The sequence below is a fragment of the Pteropus vampyrus genome, unplaced genomic scaffold (assembly GCF_000151845.1).
Source record: "Pteropus vampyrus isolate Shadow unplaced genomic scaffold, Pvam_2.0 Scaffold684, whole genome shotgun sequence".
NCBI lineage: Eukaryota > Metazoa > Chordata > Mammalia > Chiroptera > Pteropodidae > Pteropus > Pteropus vampyrus.
The window spans coordinates 6,072-14,688 of NW_011889465.1; the positions used below are offsets into that span (position 1 = coordinate 6,072).

General features: G+C 65.2%; 1 protein-coding gene across 1 annotated transcript in view; it reads left to right on the forward strand.

Moving 5' to 3' along the window:
- Nucleotides 1-1,413: 1,413 nt before the first annotated feature.
- LOC105309208 (E3 ubiquitin-protein ligase PDZRN3-like) overlaps nucleotides 1,414-8,617 on the forward strand; it is a 66,673-nt gene continuing 59,469 nt past the window's right edge. The window contains exons 1-2 of the mRNA XM_023526069.1: nucleotides 1,414-1,545; nucleotides 2,185-2,283. Of these exons, the coding sequence (XP_023381837.1) occupies nucleotides 1,414-1,545; nucleotides 2,185-2,283 (231 nt within the window). The remainder of the gene's footprint in view (nucleotides 1,546-2,184; nucleotides 2,284-8,617) is intronic.

Below are 8,617 nucleotides of genomic sequence, written 5' to 3' on the forward strand. Positions count from 1 at the left end.
GACCTGCGAGCACCACGTCTGTGACGGGCTGTGGGGAGGGGCCGGGGGTGGGGCCCGGCTGTCCGCTCTCCAGCGGGGTCACCTGTCGCCTGGGTGCTGTCAATCATCCGTCACGCGTTCATTTCGCTGTTTCCTCGTTATCAGCCTTAAAGGGAACTAGTCAAAGGCAGGGACCGGAGACCTAAGCGGCTGATTTGACAAAGGCTGTCGACCAGAGCTGTCTGCTCGGGCTGGGGGACATGCTGGAGGCCCCGGACACTGGGTCTGTGGCCTCTGAGTTTGTCCTGCTGGGACATCAGGCAGAAAACAAGAAAATCCGAGTTACAGGCCGGAGGGCGGTGGCTCATGTGGGGACGGTGGCACGTGTGGGTTCCAGGGGGCAGGGACCCTGCCGGCGTCGCTGAGCAGGGCGGGAGGCGGTGACGCTGAGCCCTAAGGGACGGGAGCTGTCGCCGCCCAGCAGTGGCCGCATCTCGGTGGGGAAGTCGAGGGCCGCCCCGGTGTCCACGGCGGCCGGCCCGTCGGGCTGGTGGCTGCTGCTGCCCAGGCGGCCGGGGCAGCTCCTTCACGCAGGACAGCAGTGCGGTTTGCCACGTCGAGTGATGCGGGCTTGTGCTGGACGTAGTGTCTGCAAAACGCGCCAAAGCCACAGCCGCAGCCCTGCCCACCAGGAGACGCGGGACAGTGGGTCAGAGTGGACTCCCGTCTCTTCCTTGCTCTGTGGACGTCGGCTCCGGGAGCTCAGGCTGCCCGTTGGTCCTCGCTGGCTCTCTGAGACACCTCTGGTTGCTCTGCTGGAATATTCCGTAGCCTGGACTGTCGGTTCTCTGAAGTCACGTGTTTTCGCGAGTTCTCTCCGTGGGGACAGCATCGCGCTCAGAGCATATCTAAGAGTCGACGTAGCCTCAATTCTGAGCTGGCCCGTGTTGCGTTTTAGCTGTGTGACCTTGGGTAAGTCACTTGAGCTCTCCGCGTCAGGCTGTGCATGTGCGAAATGGAGAGAACCAGCTCTCACCGGACTGCGTGGGGCTCACGGCCGACCCGACCCCAGCCCGCGCCCGGCAAGGCAGAGGCGTCCACAGCTGCACCCACACGTGGTGCCCACGCGGGAGCTGCTCGGACACACTGGCCCGCATGTCGCTGAGGCCACAGTGGGAAGGAGGCCCCTGGATATTCGGACGGGGCCGGAGCTGAGTAGGGTCTCTGGATGGCCAGCAAGGCCCGGCGCCCACAGCCCGCTGACCCCTCGCTCGCTGGGCATTGATGGGATCGGAGGGCAGCGAGACACCCGCCCTGGTCACGTTGGGAGAAGCACCTGACGCTCATTTCGGGCTGTGATTTTGGTTTCTCTGGAATCGTGTTTGTGACTGGTGGGGGGGGGCTGGGGCTGCGTGTCCCACCCCGGTTTCCACCATGCCGCCGGAGGGGCAGGCTGGCGGTCACCCACATCCAGAGTCGGCCCCGTCCTCTGCGGAACACGGGGTTTTACTGCTGCTTAAAGAGGAAGATGTTTCGCAGTTTTGTTGTTTAACGAACGGGGTTTTCGTGAGTTTGCAGTGGTGACCGCTGTTGCGATGGCCCCGCGGCACATCCTGAGCTTGCCATTCTAATGGTTTGTTTGGAAAAGACACGCGCTGTGCTGTTTAATTTGCAATTGCGTCTGTCGATCACTGGGACGTAACGGGCCTGGAGAGAACCCAGCCATCCGTGGGAGGGGTGGTCCCACCCGAGCCGCGAGGCTTCCTATGAGCTGCTGGAGCTTTTAGGTTTAGAAAAAAGGGTGTGAGCAGCGAGCCGTCCTCTTCCCAGAACGTTCCGGTCCAGACACCCAGAGCTGCGTGGTCTGCGGACAGTGAGGCCAGGGCGGTCAGGTTTGGCCTGGTGGCGGCCACTTTCCTGATGCAAATCGGGGCGGAGCTAAAGCAGTTGTTTGCACCTCCAGATCATCCGACGTGGGGAAGCCGCTAAGCGTTAGGGAATTAGGAGCGTTTCCGAAATGATGAAAAAGCTGTTGCGTCTCACGAAACCGCGTGGGGAGGACGTGGCAGCTCCGAGGAGAATCCGGCGGTGCCCTCTGACCCCGCGCTCTCAGGCCGGGGCTGAAGGGGGTCGCGGCCGCACTGCGCGTGAGCCGGTCCCGGGGCCGGTGCAGGCGATGCTCACGCGTGTGTCCTCTCTCCACAGGATGGACCGTCCGGCGCGGGCATCTTCGTGTCCAGGGTCGCGGACGGCGGGCCGGCAGCCAGGGATGGGGGCCTGCAGGTGCACGACCGGATCGTCGAGGTACGTGCGGCCGCCTGTCTGTCCCCGGGGCCCCCACCTCGGCCAGCGTGTCGGCAAGGCGTGTGCTGGGCAGAAGGGTGGACGCGGCGTGGTGGCCGCGTGGGACGGGCGGGCGCCGGTGGCCGCGGTGTCCAGCGTCAGCGTGGTTGTGACACACAGAGACGCCGGCCCGGAGCACTGAGGTCATGCTGGGCGCTCGGCGTCATGTGCTCCCGTGAGCCGGCGTGTCACATGGTGCGGAAACCCCGGTGAGCTGGTGGCCGCCCCGCCCAGGCCCCGGGGAGAGCGCTGTCAGCTCCGCGGTCACCGATGTCCCAGCGTGCACAGCTCGTGTCCCCACGGCCGTCCTGTGCTCCGCGGGGCCGTCCTCCTGTCCTCTGTCACTGGGAGGGCTGGCCGCCTGGGGCGTGCGGGCGAAGGCCGGCCCCCGCACGCACGTCGAGGCGCCCGCGTTTCCCTCAGCGGAGGAAGCTCTCGCCTCCTCACTGGGCTCTCGACGCAAAGTCGGGCAGTGGCGGTTTGTGCTGGTGTTTGTTTTCGGCCTGTCTGGTCACACGTTTAACGGACGAAAACGCAGCTGGACTTCTCGGGGCTCGTAGGAGGGAAAAATGAAGCGCGAGTCTGCGGGCCCCCCGGGCCGGTGGCCGTGACGCGGGTCAGGAAACCGGACGAAGCCCACACGCCCTGCGATGCTCGTCTTCCGGGCCTGACTGAGTGGCGTCCGCTTCGGTGTCTTCCTGGCCCGTTTCACAAGCCGGGGGGCGGGGTGCAGGGCCTCTGGCCCCGAGACGGGCCGAGGGGGCTTCCGCGGGGATGGGCGGGTGTCGCTTCCCCGTGTCCCTCGGACACGCGTGTGCAGGGCGGTGCGGTCCCCCAGGACCCCGGCCGCAGGAGGCTGCGGCCCGCGCTCGTTGCAAGGACGTTGCTGACTCTTTGTCCCTTGGGCCTTAGTGGGTCCGTCCTCGGAGAGCTTCGTGGTGGGTTCAGCGTCGGCCCCGTGTCCTGGCTCAGTCCTCGGTCCCCGGCAGGACGTGCTTGGGCAAGTGTGCTCTCCCGGGGCGTGGATGCGGCCTCGCTGTCTGTCTATTTTTGGGGGAAGGATACATTTTCTGTGACTGCTCTCTAACCAAGTTTTTGTTTTCCTGAGGCGCGTGTGTGCTCACCGAGTTCGGGGGGCGCATTCAGGGTCTGGCTGAAACCACAGACGGGGCATGTGTTCCGAGCACTGGGCCTGCGATGAGGCCGTGGGGCCGGCGAGGACTCAGGGCCGATGGGGGCTCAGGGCTGATGGGGGCTTCGGGCCACCATCCCTGGGAACGGGGCTCCTGGGAGAGGCTGCAGTGCCCCCCCCTGCTGACGACGGCCAGTGGCTGCTGGGCCCGGCGGGGAGGCCGCTGGCACGGAGCCCACCACCCCATGCCGAGTCCACTGGGTCCTTGGGAGACGGCGCCCATCTGTCTGCCCTGATGGCCGCTGCCGCCAGAGTGCGTGGGTCCCCTGGGCGGTTCCCTCACCCCGACCCCCCTCCCGTGGGTCCCGGTGACTCGCCTGGCAGCTCTGGGGCCAGGGCGGGCACAGCCTCTGCGCCCGTGGTGTCCCTGATGCCCTTCGCCTCCCGGGGACCCTCCCGTCCGTCTGCAGGTGACGAGATGCACTCAGTTTCATTTGCGTGGAGAAACGTGGGTGCAGCAAGGTCAATGCTGACTCACCGAAGACAGCGCCCCTCCTCCTAGAGCAGGACATTTGTTTCCACTCGCATCCACGCACGCAGCTCCTGTCCCCAGATGACTCGGTGGCCATTTAAAGCTCGGGAGGGAGACGTGCTGCATCGCGTGGCCTCTTGCTCGTGGCCATGCTGTCGTGAGCCCCTAGCAGACAGGGACAGGTGCGTGGGCGGCAGCGTGTGGTCCGAGGCTCGGGAGGCGGCCTATGTGCCTCCCACGTGCCGGGGGAGGCTGCAGCACGAGGGCCGTGACAAAGCGCCATGTGCAGAACGGCTGCGCGTGACGGGCGCCCCGTCTGGCCAGATGGGCGTCCGGCTCTGCACTGGGCAGCTCCACACCCTCGGACAAGCCCCCGACCACGTCCGAGCGTTGTGTTCGTCTGTGGAGCATGGACACCGTCGCGTGCGTCACAGGGGTGTGCAGAAAGCGACGCGCGTGTCCGAAGGCCGGGGAGGTGGCCCCGCCGACCGCTGGCCGGGGCTGGCTCCGGGTCGTGGAGTGGCCGGTGCTCCGGGCGCAGCCTCGTCAGCCCGAATGAGTTGCGAGTGCAGCATTTTATGTGCCGTAGACTTCAGGCTTCCCGAATCCGGCCTGGGAAGGACCTGTCACTTCCTGAGGCCACGTAAGTTGTGGTCACTGATCGGTCAGGACCCTTTCGTAATTTACGTCTCCGTGCGAATGACGTGCGGACTCGTCACACGTGCGGCGCCCTGAGCTAAACGTGGTGGAGCGAGGCCTGTGCGGTGCCGCGGAGAGCAGTTTGCGCGTCACGCTGACTCGTGGCAGATGTCGGCGTGCTCGTAGAATTCTGCAGTTTCTATTTCTTTAACAAAATCTTCCCTTAAGATTGCGAGTTGCATTTATTTTTAGGGTCACGTTTCCATATCTCGAGGCGAACGCAACGCGCCGATGTAGAAAAGTCGAAAAACTACAGTGAGCTGTGAAGATGGAAATAGGACCCTCAGCGATCGTGCGCCCGCCTGGACGAGCTCGTCCGTCCATCCGCCCGCCCGCCCGGCGGGAAGCAGCGGCCCCTGCGCTGGCCTCCACGGGGATTGCCGTGCACACCGAACCCGGCCCGTGCTCCCGCCGAGCTCCAGCTCGAGTGGAGCCGGCAGCGCTCGCGGGCAGAGGATCGTGATTCAGCGCAGGCCTGTTGCTGGGTTTCTGAGGCTTCGCATCGTTGTCTGAAGTGTCGGTTTTTGAGTCGCTGCTCGTAGGAACTTGGCTGAGGAGAGTAACGCGTGAGCGGACATGGAGTGGAGTCGCTGGAGATGCGGGAACCGAGCAAGGAGGAAGATCTCGTCACGTTTTTATCGAAAGCTCGGTCGTGGGGGCAACACCTGCGTTTTCTTCGGGGATTTGGAGGCGCGTTTGGAAGCTGGAGGGGAGGGCGGTGGCGGCGGCTCCGCATCGGCGTCTCGGCACGCGGCTCCCCCTGCAGCCCGGAGCGGCCGAGGCGGACGGCGCCGTGGGACCTTACACGCCGAGGGCGGCGGGGTCACTGTCGGAGAAATGTCACCCTAACTAACCACGGTGTCGCACCGCGTCCCGGGTCTGACCACACGGTAACTCGTTACCCGTGGCTCTTCAATTTACCGTGTTTTGACAAATTAGGCTTTTTAGGGTGCTTAGTTAAGAACTCGTAAAAATATGTGCACGTGTGGCTCTGAACTTGTACGTGCACCTGAGTGAGGGTCTGTGCCTGACGCGTAAGCACCCGGTGACGTCACGCTCGTAGCTCGAGACACGTCCCCTTCGTCGTGTGAGTCACTCATCAAAGGCCCGAGAGAACCCGGACGAAGCGCTGAGCTTTTTGAGGATAATCCGTGTTTAGTGACGTTTGCTTCTCCTTCGTAAGAAAGGGAGGGAGGGTCTTTTGGGCAGAGATCATTCTGGAAGGTGGGGCCAAGGGCATCTTTGATGGACAAGTGACTTAATGACACCTATTCACAGGGATTTAGGTCAGTTTTCTGGACACGTTACGTGAACCATACAGTCTCACCTGCCAGTTTTCAGATTTCAGAGAACGTGCGTCCTCTGCCTCACATGGAACGGGCTGCGGACGCTGTGTTTTGTTGAAAGGCTGCTTCCTCCTTAGCTCGTTTGCGGGGGGAGCCCGTGTCCAGCGTTCGTTGTCTGTGCTGTAATCGGAACGTTATGGATGTTCAGCTCGCGCGTTCTGGCGTTTTGTCATAATTGGTCCGAGTTCTACACGGTCTTGAAACCCAGGGCAGTGGGGATGTAAGGGGGGGACCGTTACTGGCCCCCTGTCATTCGGAGTCGGCGGGTCCAGCCCGATCCCCCGGGGGCAGGGGGGCGCCGGCCTTCGAAGCCTAGGAGCACCCGTCTCCGAGCGCTGGCTGACGGGGCTGCGGGGATCGGAGCACGTGCCCGTCAGCGAGTTTAACCGCGTCTCTCGAACTGAGTCACATGCCTCCTGCTCAGTTCTGTGTGTCGGCGTCACCCGCTTTGTTAAAACTCAGCATTTCCCTTCAAAGCCACGTGCCGCTGTTTACCTTAAACTCATTTTAAAAGGAAACGGAGTCGCGATTGTCACGCGCTGTGACGCGGGGGTGACAGACAGCACACGGAGCACCATGAACGCGGTCGGCGGCGTCTAGCGAGACCGAGTCCTGCTTCCCTCGCTTACGAGTGGACGCACGTGGGGTCAGGGCCGCTGCTGCAGGCGTGTCTGCTGCCGGCCGTCGGGTCCGGTCCCCGTCCGGGTCCGGGTGAGGGGTAGCGGCCGTGCCCAGGCCGCGAAGCGCGTTAGTGCGAGGCCCGTTCGCCCGTCTGTGGGCTGCGCATAGATGAAGTTCCTTCACCGATGGTGGCGGCGTTAGGCCCAAGCCGACCGTCGTCCAGGTGTGGTCAGGTGGTCGGGGAGGATCCGTGTCCCCGGGCCCTGTGTCCGCGTCCCCCAGACGCCTGCACCGGCGTCTGCCCCAGCTCCCCCCGCCTCCTGCTCCTGGCACCTCTGCCCCAGACGCGTGGGCAGCCGAGGAGCGGGGGCTTCCCCAGGCCGCAGCCCACCGAGAAAACGATTCCATCCGCGTTAAGGGATTTCAGAGGCGAAAGGTAAATGTGGCGAAAGGTAAAAAGGTGGCGTCTCAGGCCCCAAATCGGGGAATCCACCTTCCACGAGGTTCCACTTGCTTTTACAAAGTTTTGAAAAGCTGCCATCGTCACCACGGGGCAGCTTGGTGTGGCCCACACACCCGCCGGGGGCGCCCCTGGAGCTGTGCGGCCGCCGGGGCCCCCGGCCAGGCTCTCCCGTGGGGTGGGGCCAGGCCTCACGCCCGACCCAGCAGCTCACACGCAGGCCGGTCGGGTCCATGTGCAACGGGGAGGAGCTCACGCGAGACACTGAGCCCGCGCCAGAGCCGTCGTGTTCCTGCCCATTTTCTCCTTTCGACGCGGTCTGCTGCCCGCCGAGCCGGCTCAGAGAAGCGCGTGGCCACCAGGCCGAGCACGTTCTGCTGTGGCGGACGGAGCCGTTCCCCGCCCCTGCTGGCTGGCGTCTTCTCCGACACCTGCTCGGGGCTGCCTGTCCGCCGACGGCCCCTCCGCGCCCGCCAGCAGCTCTGACGCTGGGCTCCGTCCTGGCTGCCGCGTGCAGCGTCTGGGCCGGGCGTGGAGGGGCCGTCCCCGAGCTTCGCCGGTCCCTGGGGAAGCACCGCGGAGGGCCCCGCTGGGCGGAAGCGCCTGAGCACAGGGACACGCCGCCCGAGTCTGTGCGCGTCACACTGGGCTGGGGAGTCGCTTGGGAAACACGTCGCCTGACGTGGACACAGGTCGCCAGGTCACGTGGCCAACCCCTGGGGGTCCGATGTCGGGCGTGAGTGGCAGGGCACAGTGTGTGCCGAGGCCTCGGGGTCATCGGGCGGCCTGGCGGACAGGTGGGGTCGGCCAGCTGTCCTCACAGGAACAGCAGCAGTTTAAACAGACGTCTCCGGGCCGGGTCCCGGGCGGAGGCCCTTTGTGCGGAGGGGTCGAGGAGGCCCAGTTTCTGCTTTTGTTTTTTTGGAAAAGAGAGAAACAGTGGTATCGTGAGAAAATCAAGTTTGAGTTTCGTGGCCACGCGGGGACCCCAGCCGTGTTTGAGGCGAGGCTCCTGGGTCCTGCCCAGCCCTGCGGCAGAGCCGGGCGAGTCCCCGACGCCGAGGCCGGTCCGGTCTCCTCCCGTGCCCGTCCCTCTGCTGCTGCTGCTGCAGCTCGGGAGCTGGTCGGCCGGGTCGCCCGGCCTCGCCCATCTCGGGGGCCTGGGCCCATCGTCCTGTTGGACCGTCCGGCAGCGCGAGGCAGCGGCAGTGAGCTCTGGGAGACGCCTTCGCCCGCGAGCTTCCAGCCGGTTCTCGTGTCCCCCAGGAAGTGGCCCCTCTGCCAAGGTGCCGGGGCCGCGACCGGGCAGAACGCCCTGGGGCCCCGCGGGAGTGTGCTCACGGCGTCCACAGGCCTCAGGGACCCGGCGCGGTTTAAAGCCTGCAGCAGCGAACAGTGATCCCACCGTCGCTGCTCCGGTTCTGCTGGGACGCGGGGTCCGTGCTCCGCGGAGCGAGGGCGCGGTGAGCCGGAGGGGGACCGTCCGGGCGGACGGCGGGCCGGGC